Genomic DNA, 13,776 nt, shown 5'->3' with positions numbered 1-13,776 from the left:
TCTTAACACTGGTCTCATTCATAAAATCTAATCAATTCATATTCCACTTGATCATCAATGGATTAGACCTTCCACCCCATTACAATGGTTACTATAAAACCTTTATCACTTCATTTAAAGCAGATAAATGGACTCTCATCATAATCGAGGTTGGAAGTCTCTGTTGAGCCTCAACTTCTCAATGCTCCTCACTGCTGTTTCCAGGTTTAAGAAAACCTAATAAGAACTTAGGTGATATCATAGTTAAACAACATATTTTTCAACTTAGGTTTAATTTCCTCTCTGACATCATTGTTAATGATAACTGGACCCTCATGAAAACTATGTTTGGAAGTATATATGGAGCATTGATTCCTAGCTGCTCATTACTATTGCCCCAAGTTTAAGAAAATTTATAAGAACTGATACCATTCTTAATGATAATTAGAATCTTATGATCCTTGATCATCTTTTCAACCCTAATCTTATCCATAAAATTTTATTGATTCATATTCTCCTTAATTGCCAGTCGCTATAACTAAAGCAACACACAGTAAGTAGAATTTTAAATAGGTATCTACATTAATTTAGGAAAAAAAAATCAAATAAAGAGACCTTTTTGTTTGTGAATAGACTTGTAGTATTTTTGACATCTCTATTATAACTAAAATAAATGGACTGTAAACCAAAAAAGATCAACTCATATGCAAAGGTAGAATTTCAAATAGATATCTTTATTGATTCAGGATTTAAAACAATCAAATAAGGAGAATGTTTGACATCTCTATTAAGTCTATTAAAAAACATTATAACTAAAGCAAATAGAGTTTTTTTTAATTGATTTCGGATTAAAAAAATCAAATAAGGAGACCTTTTTGTTTTTGAGTAGAGTTGTAGTATTTTTGACATTTCCATTAAAATACTATAAATCTGTTCAAAATAATTATAATTAAAACAAATAGATTCATAACATAATAGAAACCAATTAATATACAAAAGTAAAATTTCAAATATATATCTTCATCAGTTTAAGAATATGAACAGTCAAATAGGAAGATTTTTTTTTTTGTTATAATATTTTTAAAAATATATAATATTTTTGGTACCTACATGGAACACTACAAGAATACTATATGTAATTAAGAAATTGAATTGGTCATAGTATAATGACAATTGGCCCATATAGGTGGACCGGTTCACCTCCATAATGTATAACCAAGCTTACTTGGTGAGGGGCACATTTTTTAAGATTAAGATAAATAGGAGATATTTTTGAAAAATACGAAAAGAGCACACTATAGGTTTTTTTGGTAAAAAAATAAATGAATGATTGAAGTCAATTTTTGTCTTAATTAAAAATGTTTGGTACGTGGGAAATAAATAAGTTAAAATAGCAGCGGAAAAATAATAAAGAAATTGAATGAATTTTAGGGGCCGGCGCTTATTACAAAAGAAAATAAATAAAAAAGATAAATCTCATTACAACTCATTCCCTAAAACAGTGGCGCGCTCAGCCACCCGTGCATTAGGAAGAAAATTGGTTTCGACGGTCTCATAATACTCAATTTACAAACTTTGGTGGAACCATATATTGACGCTGAGTTCGATTCCTTCCCGTCGAAGGAAAACAGAAACCTCCTCTCGCTTTCGTCCCTGGTCTCCGTCGATTTGGTCGTCCCGGTGATTCTCTTCCTCCTTTTATCGTTTCATCAATTTTGTTGGGTGAACTATATCCATTGTTCTCGTGGCTTTAATTTCATATCTGTGGTTTAATTAGGTTTTTCGATCTCCGGAGTAAGGACTATTCGATGGGGTTGCAACAATCCAAGGAGGAATTGCTTTACCAGCAGGTCAATTATGGCAACATCGAGGGGATCAAAGCCCTCCGCAGCCAAGGCGCCGGACTTGAGGTAAGCCAAGCGATGTCCAGAGTTGAATTCATTGAGTCGATTAAGATGGGTTGGAATTCCAATTTCGCCTAGCCGGAAGCCAATTCTGCGGAGGATTTTGAAAGGATTGGTTTCTTGGATGGGGTTGTATATTTGTGCAGTGGATGGATAAAGAAGGGAAGACCCCTTTGATCGTCGCGTGCTTGAGGCATGATCTCTTGCCCGTTGCGAAGATTCTGATCGAGTTGGGTGCCAATGTCAACGTGTACAGGCCCGGTGAGAAGCTACTTCTGGTGCCAAGTTCATGTCGTGTCACATATAATGGAAATAAATTCGCCATGCGACCTATATTAGGTTTTAAAATTACAACAAAATGGAGCATTTGCCAGGTTTAGTTTAGCAGGTTCTTTAGTAGAGATGAACTAGTTACATGATTTATCTGTCTCTATGCAAGAGGGCAAGAACCAGAATAGCGTGATGATTTTGCTTTTCTATGATCATGTATGTTGCCTTAGACAGGTACCCAAACAACTATATTCAGTTATCATGAATGGTGCTCAGAAAGAAATAAATGAAGAGAAGGGAAGATACGAGAAAAGAAAATTTTGTTTCCCCTTTTCCAGTGAAGAGTGGAAATACAGGATCAATTGAACTTTTTCTTCTCCAACCTTCTCCAATTTTTGTTATTAGAAAATTGGGTTTCTGTGTGTCCACATGTTTGTGTGATTTACTATTTTTTTTCTCTGTTATCCTCCCAACTCTATTACCAAACAAGAGGACATAACTTAACTCTCCACCCTTTGCTTCTCATCTCCGGTTATCTCCCTCTGTATTGATTAATGAATTGTTGTTGTAGTTTGGTAATGTTTTCGTGCTTGTTTGTTCTATGCAAATGGCTATGTTGTGCAAAGGATTTTGTTGCACAAATATAATCTGTGTGCTTTATTAAAGAACTGTATTTTCAAGCAAACGAATTATCACATAAAGCCTACAGATAGCAGAAGTGAATTTAGTTTCTTTTTCTGCAATTTCATGAAATTTCGTGAGTAGATACACTTTGATTTTTTGCATTTGCATTTTTATTGAATTATTGGACATGGAAACTTGCATATAAAGGTCTAAGTGCCTTTACTTTTTCACTGTAGGGTGTCATGCAGGAACTCCCTTGCACCATGCTGCTAAAAGAGGCCTTGAGCAGACTGTTCATCTCCTTCTTTCTAATGGAGGTATTTCTGTATCACTTGCTCTTCAAAATACTTTTTCCTCATGTTTTTTTATTATTGATGTTATTAGAATGCTCATTTCTTAAATATCACAGCAAATCCTTTCATCATGAATGATGATTGTCATACTGCACTTGATTTGGCTAGAGAAAAGGGGCACTGCAATGTTGTCCGGGCAATTGAGGTATTCTTTCTGCTGCTAAATCCAATTTACCATTTAGCTCCAGTCTTGGTGTTTGGTTCTAAATTTGATGCATCATCTGTAACTTATATATGGTCCTTTTTCTGATATTGCTTGTGTTCAGAGTCGAATTTCTCTTTTTACTGGATGGCTGCGGGAGGTTTATGGGCCAGGCTTTTTGGAAGCACTTGTACCACAACTGTTGACACGAAAAATGTCTGTGTATCCTTATAGTCTTTTTTTGTTCATATCAGCTTTTTCCTTCACAAACACCATCGAACATTAGTGTAACATAGAGGATATGTCAACTTTCGTCCTTTAGGAATTATGAAGTTGCTGATCATTATTTCATTTATTATGCAGTTGGTCTGTGGTTTTGCCATGTGATGCTCGTAATCCAACAAGACCTCTCAAGTTTGAGCTAGCTATTTATTCTGATCTTCAGGTGCAGTAGAAGAGTATCATCTTGCATGTTTTGCTTTTTAGATAGTTGCTTATCTTAATTCTGTTAAGTGATACATTATTAATTTTAAATCACTTGTAATTTGACTATATAGCATTGCGCTTTTGGCAAATATTAGCGCTTACTCTTAATTTGATCTCATATACAAATGAAATGATCAATAAAATATAGAACTAAACCAAATTTTTTCTACTGATTATAAAGTTGTAAACAATTTTTTCTTGTTATATTTTGATGGATGTCCCCTTTACTCCTTTATTTTGATATTTTATGTGGGGATCATGAATTTATGATCACTTGGGGTTTGCTTGGAATTTGAAGCCCTTGTTCAACACATATAATGGTCTGAACATTGTAGATTGATTTAAGAGGTTAATTAAAGAAGTTAAAGACGAGTGCCCATCTAATCTTCTATATACCATGTAAGAAAATTCATTACATGAGCTAGCAGGTGCATCCTCCAATTCTGAACTTGTGTTAGGACCTGCTAGTCATCTCTTGGATAAACATATCCTGTTTTTTGTGGACTTAATACTTAGAACTAGGAAAAAGTATAATGCATAGTTCACAACACAAGTATCAGGATTGAGATTAACTAGTGACATTATGATTGAAATTGATAGGATTGTTTTAATCAGATATTGGAATCGGTTGATAAAATAATTAACTAGAAACAAAAATTATATAGACAAGAAAAAGGTTAACAACAAAATAAATTTGAAGAAAATTTAAAATTCATTCTAAAATATTCTTTTACCTTCATATTTCATAGTGTATGTATCTTTCCAATATAAACACATGCAAAGCTTGTAATACAAAATACAAAGATATTGTATAAAAAGGCACTACATGTTTGTTTAAAAAAAAACAATTATCATATTGTATATATGTTATTAAAGTAAAAGTTATAGTATGTATCATACAAAAGATCAAAACTTACTGTCTACAGCTTTGAAGTTCATGATAAGCTTCACTATAGCTAGAATTCTTCTTAATCACCATGCAAATGAACTAGGGGTAATACATATAAAATAATATTGAAGATCAAGTTGTATCCTATTACATTTGCATTCTCAATGATAGTTTTCTTATTTCCTTAAGTGATTAATGATTATCCTTTATCCTACCTTTTCCCTTCCCTATATCCTTTTTATCTTACCTTTACCTATATCCTTTCTGTATTAAATGATGTTGGATGGTAGATTTTGTAAAAAAGGGTGCAAATAGTAAATGTGATGGTTGTTATAAGAAGCAAACAGTAGCAATGTCTTCTCTGTATGGCAGTTGTAGCCAAAGACATTTTTACTTTCTTCTATTTTGATTTTCTCTTCTTCTCTTTCCCCTCCTTCCCTTGATTCAAACAATTTGTCATTTCGCACTGACCTCAAATTATATGACCAGAAAATTGACCGAATTTGAACCTTGCATACCAATATGGATTTAGTGTACCATACCAAAGTCGGGTGATGTGGAAGTTTGATATGATGATTTTAGTTTTTTTGTTTAGCATATAGGAAGTGGGCTATGATTTCTTGGATATTGAACTTCTAATTACACACTGACATGTACTGCAAAATTCATCTACTGATGTCTATATTTGAGTGCTCATCATTAATGGAAGTGACAATTCTTTTATGGTTCTACACATGATTTGTCAGTGGTTTTTTTGGTTCTTATAAAGAAAAATTGTGTATAGATGATCTTTTTTTGGTGCTGTACATGTTTTATGGTGGTTTTTTGTTTTTTGGTAAAAAAGACTAGTTCTGAGAGAACGAACAAGGGACTTCTTCACTAGTTCCGGAGCATGAGTTTAATCATAGTTGTCTAGTAATTATTACCACTGAAGATGCTACACACTTGGTTTCTAGTTTTTATCAGATTTTGCTGTTTCTTTACCATAAATATCATCTAGAGATATATATTCAATTGAATTGATACACAAGTATAGTTTCAGCCTTTCAGGCCATAGATCAAGCCAAGGGAAAGGCTCCTACCCATCCTATATTCAGGATTTTCTTTTTCTTGTGCACTTTAACTAATGTTTGCTTATTTGAACATGGAATAGATTTAGAAAAATGTATATTTGTAAATGAGGAAGTGCTTAAGTCAGATTGCACATTTTATTGCCATTTGCAGTTTCAATAAGGTAAATGTGGGTAGATGACTTCATTTTTAAATTATCCAACGCTTGTACATTTTGATAGGAAGTTTTTTAGGATTTTGTACCATAACTGGTTGAACCCACAAGTTTACTATGTAGTTATAGCATTTGATATTGTCATAGGAACTTATCCTGAAGATGAATTGACATCATGGTAGAGGTCTTACTTCCGTAAACATGGATGAGATAGACTATAATTTTTATATTGTGGAGTCTTTGGATACACATAAACTAATTCAATTATTCTGTTATCTGTTTTAACATCTATGCATTAGTATAGGGAAGTCTTTTGTTGCACTTAAACTGATTTGTTTAATGTGTTATCTTCTTTGACATCTTTGACTGGTTTTACTTGACTGTTTTGCATCTGAGTTTGGTGAACTGGTTTGATTGGTCAGCTGGAGAAACTCAGCTCTAAATTTCCTCTATCTTTTTCTATTTCCCTAACTTCATTCACAAAATTCCCAAGAAATCATTGAATGAAAATATTTACTATGTTGTGAACATGTCCTTCATGTTGATTTATGAGAGAGAGAGGAACAAATTATTATGATGTCATTACTGATTGGATTTTCTAAGGCGATCTAATTTAACAGAGTCCAATCACCATCTTATAGCTCACCGTTTTGTTAAGTTTGGCATTTATTAATGGTTTGTACATGCAAGTAACTAGTGTAAGCATTCTTTGCGACAAAGAGTGCAGCTTACAGTTGAAATTTGGCTCCTGTACTTTCAATTCTTCTAAGCATGAATAGTTTTACTTTGTTCTTAAATTAGTGTACAGTCGTAGATCTCAGTATTGGAAACCTCTCAAGACTTAGCTCCATGACAAATTGAACGATGTTGCCCACAGGCCATTAGTGCACAGTTTTCAATTCTGATAAGCATGATTAGTTTTTCTGGTATTTCAACAGGACATTAGTGCACAGTTTTGAGTGCTAAATCTTTTTCATTTAATACGGAGGGAGAAGGCAGAATGATGTTTATTACGTAGTTCGACCACCTTAGACTTAGTGCCTCAGGCCATGATGTTGAAATTTGATGGCATTTAAGTTCTGTTACATAGTATATGTTAAAAAAAACTTGTGCACAAGTATGAAAGTCCCAATTATTTGACTATGGTAAATTAGTACCATCATGGTTTTCCATTTTGTTGTAGAAACTTTTATCATCATGGTAATTTAGTATGAAAGTTCTACCATCATGTTGTGTGTTGGACTCATGTCTTGCTTATGTCTACAAATATGTTTTTGTTGTGTCCAAATCATCATTATTGCTGATAATTTCTACAAACATGTCTTTCTAATTTCTACAAACATCACTTGACTATGTATAACTTGTTTATATATGCAAAATTCTATGTTTAAAAATGACATTCAGAACCATTTTTACTCTCTCTGTCTGTTTTTATTTCCATCTCTGACTCTATGTCTAAATTGCGCATACTTTTCATGGGAACTTGTATGCTGGCACTTCTTCCTTGTTAGAATATTAATTTGTGATAACTGATCAATTTTAACTATGGATTTATAGGAAGAAATAACTCTTGTTGTCCTTAGTGCTGATCCACTAAGGACACATTGGCTCTTTTTTATGGAAGACACTGTTCTACTCCCATGTTGACTGCTAGATAAAAAAATATACTTAACATTTATGATAGACTATGTAATCCACCCTTCTGTCTACCCTAGGAAATATATATTTATAAAAACATGAATTCTTACAATAAAAGAACACATTGTATCACAAGATGTATTTTCAACTTTTGTGCACATTGAATAGTATTACTAGTTTCTTGGAGAAGTCTTGGGATTGAACATTGTCATTATAAGCTCCGTGATTTATCGATCGGCATTGCCCATGAATAAGGACTGCTCATAGTTTCCAGTATTTCAACGACACCTTAGTTGATTGGTTGGATGTAATGTCATGTTCAATATGTTACTTTAAATAAGGACACATTGACATGTTGATCATAGATGGATATACTGGTTGCACTATAATGTGTACTGCAAAGCTCTTCTACCTTCTTTACAAGTTTTAGCAAGTATTAGTAGCAATATCTGTGTGTTTTTGTGGTCTTATAATATTTTTGTTGTAATTCATTTATGTTTTCATTAGAGAAGAAAAGTTTCATGAAAGAATGAAATTCAGTATGCCCTTGATTGTAGTGAATTAATATTGCTTTGGATTTTTATTTTGCATATTTTATCCTATATCTATGGATCAAACAAAGCCCATATGGATGAAGTGAAGTGAAGTGACTTTTCATATATGAATTTTTGTGCATTTGCGTGAGCCCTTGATTTTAAAGTAGACTGTCCCTATTGGTAACCATTCTTTGGTTTCAAATTGTAAGTTGTTCTTAGAATTTACTAATTTTCGAAGCCTAAATGAATGTGTAGCTGGATCATTAATGGTACTGAAGCCTCACTATGGAGGTACTGTGTGTTCTTTCGTGCACTAAAATTATCCCTATCACTACCTGCATGAACATATTTTGACTCGGTGGCAACTTACTTAAGGTTTTAGGTGAACTTCGAAACGGATTTGAAATATTTTAATTTGAGCATATATAAACATGCAAAACTGAAGTTCAAAGTATCATCAACTTGTTATTATGCTGAAAAATGCTTTTACAAGGATACTTTATGTAAATGGATTAAGCACTATATGCAACACAGTTAACTAAAACATTTATTAATAATGGTTTGACAAATGTTGATTGTGGTTTGGCCATGAGTGATCCACTCAGTTCTATTTGTCCTAATAGGGTGTGGTATATATATTTTTTAAATTTCATTTGTATTGTGAATATCATTCATGAAAACCTTGCTGATTTATGATTAAAAGCATAATGGGTTTGTCTGCAAGCAGGACTTGATAGTTGATGATGAGTTGTCTTTGTTCCATATATAGAGTTCAAATCGCCCTTGCTTGTTCTCCTAACTCTTTACTCTTGACTCTAAGCTCTAAACTACTTCCAGCTATAACCCCATGGAGGGAGTGGTAACCAAACTTCTTGAAGAATAGAAGATAGTGCACAAGAGTAGAAGAACGTAAAAATGTAGCTTACTTTAAGTTAGAATTGAGGATTAAGAGCATATATATATATATATATATATATATATATATATATATATATATATATATATTTCAGCCATTTTAAATTGCCTGAATTTATCAGGCAAAGGTTCTACTTTTATCATGAAAAAACTAGAAACTCCTTTTGGTTATTCAATCAGTCAATAAATGGTAGGTCATTGGTTTTTACTCACTCACTCATTTTTATCGGCAGACTGCCAGGCCACGTACTGTTGTTCCACTCTGGAAAGTTCACATTGAAGAACCCAAGTTCAACCAAGTAGATCCTGCTGTAATCATTGTTGATAAAGCTACAAGTATGTTTCTTCATTGTTTTGAAATTTGTTCAATGAGAATAATGACTTGAAAATTTCATGTAAATTGTAACATGGTTTGAATTTCTTTCTTAATATTTTTTTGTTAAAAGAAATTAACTTTGTTAACAAATAAACATTCAGGTGCCATATCTTTAAATGCTTTAGTAGGTTCTCTGGAGTACCAAACTTCTTTTTCTGCCACATAAGTTTCTGGTTTTCTATATATGCAAAATGCTTACAGTTCTCACTCCACATGCTTCTGAATTTATGACTTTTATAGCACATATGAGATATTTAGATTCTGTTGGTGCAACTGCTAAGTTAGTCTGCAAATTATACTAAGAGACCCACTCAGGCATACCAAGTCTGGCCTTAGGCTGGGGAAATAGAAAATCTTCACATCTGTCGTCCTCCATCTTGTTTTAGACAGCTGATATTTTTTTGCTAGTAGGTGCAATGTCTCAGTTTGATGATATTGCTGCTACAGTACTCGAAACTTTAAGCTGCATCAGCCATCACTTTTTTGTCTAGCTTACTAATTGAAGTCTACTGTGTCACATGTGCAAGTGACTGCTTTACAAAAATGTTGAAAAATGAGCGACTAAAACTGTCAGATTCACAGTTTTTTGTCACCCATATTCTCAATCCCTTTGTGCCTGGAAAGTTTCAGTTTATCCTATTTTATTCTTGGTTGTATGCTTTGATGTCAGTAATACACCTGGATTTACTCCATGTCATTATCTTGTGCAAGTCATGATTGCCACTGGGATACCATGTTAATTAATCTTTTGGCTCTAGGCTTCCATATTTATGAGGTGTTATGTTGGCATTTCATGCTTTTAAGTGTTGTAATCTATTGAAGATTTCTTTCTGGTTGGATTCTATGTTACTTCTATGAGAGCTTCATTGTTGTTTCTGCATTTTTTTGTATCGGCTAGGTGTAAGGTGAATAAAGAAATTGAGGAAGAGTCGTGTATGCAGTCCTCAAAACATATCATTCTTCTTTTCTAATTGCATTTTGTTTGTTTCCTCCTTGTTAGCATCAGCTGCATGTATTCCAGAAGGATTGGTTCCATGAAGTTCATTATACATTTCTGTGCTTATTGTCTAGTAGGTACTTAGGCAATATAAGACTGAAGTGGCATTTTTTAACGATTACATACTTCTCTGATATTATTTTGACTTCTGCAACTCACAACTTGATGGTTTCACTGGTTGTTCCAGAAATGACTTCAACTCACAAGTCACAACTTAGGCAATATACACTGGTCGCTTAAAAAAATGATGACTATTAAGCTTGATACATTTAATTCTTTCAGCCAATATTGATGGTTCATAATGGACACTAGTTGTGGTTGGTTTAATATCAGGATAAGTTTGGATACCATTAGAAAATTTTTGCATCTTTCAATTCAACTACAAAATGATGACTTTTTCGATTAAGTTTTATAATTGTAGTTCTTAATTATTCTTTTTACTCAGGGGCACGATATAAGTTTCTATCTGCACGTGAAGGTGACAAACAACAATTGCAGTGGTTCTTCAGTTCATGCCAAGGGATCTCCCAGGTATTACATGCATTTCCCGAAAAAACCCTCCAAAGTATCTGAATAATGAAATCTAGCCAGTAACTTAATGGGGCTACTTCTGAGCAAGCATTAAATATCATCTTTGACTTGAACTGCATTATTACGAGATAAAGTTTGACGTACTAGGCGAAACCATTTGCAGTTAGTGCCCGGAAACTATATGAATTATGTGAACTGCATATTGAAGCACAGGAATTTGACTTTTAGATCCATTTCCAATGTCATGATGACGTGTAGTTTGTCACTTATATGTTAATGGGTTGACTTTTAGATCCATTTTCACTTGTTTGAATGTTTTGTAAATTATTTCCCTCTTACAGGTCACCAATAGCCTTCCAGTAATGCCAATAGATGTCTCAATGCCTAGTCCTCCCCAAATAATTTCATCTGCTTCAACACAGTCAACAGCTGCACCTACATCAAATCCAGAAGATGTAGAGTTGGCGATGGCCATAAATGCTTCCATACAGACGGCCATATCAGAGGGCGTGCCTGATATCCAACCTAATCCACAAACAAGCAATACAAATGATTGGGCAAGCTCTTCAGACAATTCAACTTACAATGGTTGGGACACCCCAAATGCAGATACTTCTTCAAAGATGAATGGTCAAGGGTCAACAAATGAACCATATGCAAGCAATGGATGGGAAGTTCAGTTGAATACTAGCGCATCACAGCCTAATGTGCAGAACCCTGATACTCCAGTTATTCAATCATCTCAGGGAGCTCCTCCTACTCAGTTAGTTCCTTCTGCTCCTCCAGTAACCGAGGATACATTCTATGATGGGCCTATCCACTACCCATCAATAGATTGCAGCCCCATAGATATGAAAATGTCAGCAGTGGAGGATGCACCTGGAACTGCTGAAGCTAAAGATGGTTCTACATCCAGCTACTCCAAACCAGGATCGAGCGAAGACAAGGCAGAGAGTAAAAGTTCATCAGGTTGTTGTGTTATCTGCTTGGATGCTCCAGTAGAGGGAGCATGTATTCCGTGTGGGCATATGGCAGGATGCATGTCATGTTTAAGGGACATTGAAGCCAAGAATTGGGGATGCCCTATTTGTCGTGCCAAGATTAAGCAGGTCATAAAGCTCTACGCTGTCTGACCAATCAAATGGTCTATACAGGTAAGGTGATGCAAATCTTGGACACCTGTTTTGAAGAACTTGATTCCTTGGTCTTCTGTATGGTATATAAACTTCAAAAGAATTATTTATTGCATGTAGGTTGTCGGCAAAAGTTACCTCCTAAGCCATCGTCTCATACATTGGGCTATCACAGTTGGGTATGCTGTAAATAATATTTTGTTGATAAGTTCCATATTTTGTCGCATATGATGCCTCTGAAAAATGGTTGCATCACATACCCCGAGTCTCTGTGAGCTGATAGCTGTAAGTGCAGTGGAAATTGGTGCTACATTTGAATTGAAAGAAAATGGGCACATGTAATCTGTGTTATATTGTATCATTATCATGCTATGTATGCTGATGAGATTTATGATTTTCTTTTGTTTTTTTCAGCATAGACTTGCTTAGTTGACTAGGCTACAATGTATATGTTGATTTTATAACTTATGTTTCAGGTTTTGATAATTGAACAGAAGATAAAAGATCTAGTAATTGTTTTGATACAACAAATAATGAGTACCGCTTCTTTTGAAGCAATTTTGATCCATGTTACAGGATTCAAATAGCGGTCTGCATGTTCATTCAGAAAAAGACGTGTTTAAATAACATTATGTAGGATGTGTTTTAAAAGGAAACAAACAGTTCTTCCAAGGAGTTAGCTACATCTCCCACACTTTTTTTCTTGGGAATGTATACGAAAATGATACAAAATGAATTCTATAAGAATTTTCAATATATGAAGAAATAAAATACCCCCCTTTTTTTTCTTTTTCTTTTGTGATTTGTTGTGATTGGAATTCATGACTACATGGGGAGTATATGAATGAGTACTACATGGCTATAACATCCAAGGACAATTTCTTCGATGTAGACATCAGGCCCACGAAAAGGAACCTCGTAGCTCTCCTGATAAGTTGCTACATGTACCAAATTGGGCATGGGATTCACTATAACATGCAATAATTTCGATATAACATGTATAATTAATTTGGAAATTCAAACCATGGTAAAAAATTACGATGGAGTATTATGATCCTATTTGAATAAATCAATTGGATGGCTAGTTATATAAACATGCAAGTAAAGATATATTGTTTGATGATAAATAAACAAGCTCATGCAAGGATGCAATAATGTACATGTGCATGAACCGATAGATGCATCTAAATTTGATTATAGTAAGCGAATGATACATTTCAATTCTACATGAAAAAAATTTGGCAAGAAATGAAGAAGGTCTGCAAATCTTGAGCTGCCATGAGGAGCAAATCTGTGGGTGGGTGCAAGAAGAACTTCTTCCTAATCAAGTGATGTGATGACTCAAAAATTCTTGTGAAATTATTCACCTTTGTAACAAATTAATTGTTGCCACAAAGTTCAATGCTAGATTGCACTGAAACTGTTTCATATTTGAGTAACAATGAGATGAAGAAATGTGATGAGATAAAAAAAAAAAAAGATTAACTCTGAGTTTCTTTTGTAAATATCATGAAAATGGTTTATTTCCATTAAACCCAATCATTTCATTCTTTTGGTGAATTGTAATGTATCCAAAGGAGGAGTTAAGCACATAGTTTACTCCAAAAATTCCATTCCAAGAACTTTCAAGGATATCATTTATTTCAAGCTCATAATAGATTTGATCTCTCTATCCAAAGCAAAACACATCATCGGAGAAACAGTAAGCTATCCTTTTTCTCTCCTCCTCTGTGTTCATATATTTCTATGTATGCACTTTCACGTTGAAATCTATCGTA

The 13,776-nt window shown here is 33.9% G+C and overlaps 1 protein-coding gene across 4 annotated transcripts; it reads left to right on the top strand.

Annotated features, from left to right (window-relative positions):
- Positions 1-1,502: 1,502 nt before the first annotated feature.
- LOC135584333 (probable E3 ubiquitin-protein ligase XBOS34) lies at positions 1,503-12,411 on the top strand. Of its 4 annotated transcripts, XM_065172095.1 has the most exons (11): positions 1,503-1,659; positions 1,757-1,889; positions 2,030-2,144; positions 3,014-3,094; positions 3,187-3,275; positions 3,397-3,488; positions 3,636-3,717; positions 9,195-9,297; positions 10,780-10,865; positions 11,207-12,019; positions 12,119-12,411. In XM_065172095.1, exons 2-10 carry the CDS (start codon positions 1,788-1,790, stop codon positions 11,996-11,998), a joined length of 1,542 nt encoding a protein of 513 aa, XP_065028167.1. In that variant the 5' UTR covers positions 1,503-1,659; positions 1,757-1,787; the 3' UTR covers positions 11,999-12,019; positions 12,119-12,411. The 4 variants fall into 4 exon arrangements, with proteins under 4 accessions (XP_065028167.1, XP_065028159.1, XP_065028176.1 ...); XM_065172087.1 differs by having other exon boundaries at positions 11,207-12,411; XM_065172104.1 differs by lacking the exon at positions 1,503-1,659 and having other exon boundaries at positions 1,754-1,889; positions 1,962-2,144; positions 11,207-12,411.
- The last annotated feature ends 1,365 nt before the right edge of the window (positions 12,412-13,776 follow it).

This window comes from Musa acuminata, chromosome BXJ1-4, assembly GCF_036884655.1.
Source record: "Musa acuminata AAA Group cultivar baxijiao chromosome BXJ1-4, Cavendish_Baxijiao_AAA, whole genome shotgun sequence".
Taxonomy (NCBI): domain Eukaryota; kingdom Viridiplantae; phylum Streptophyta; class Magnoliopsida; order Zingiberales; family Musaceae; genus Musa; species Musa acuminata.
This window is presented reverse-complemented; position numbering and strand designations above follow the sequence as displayed.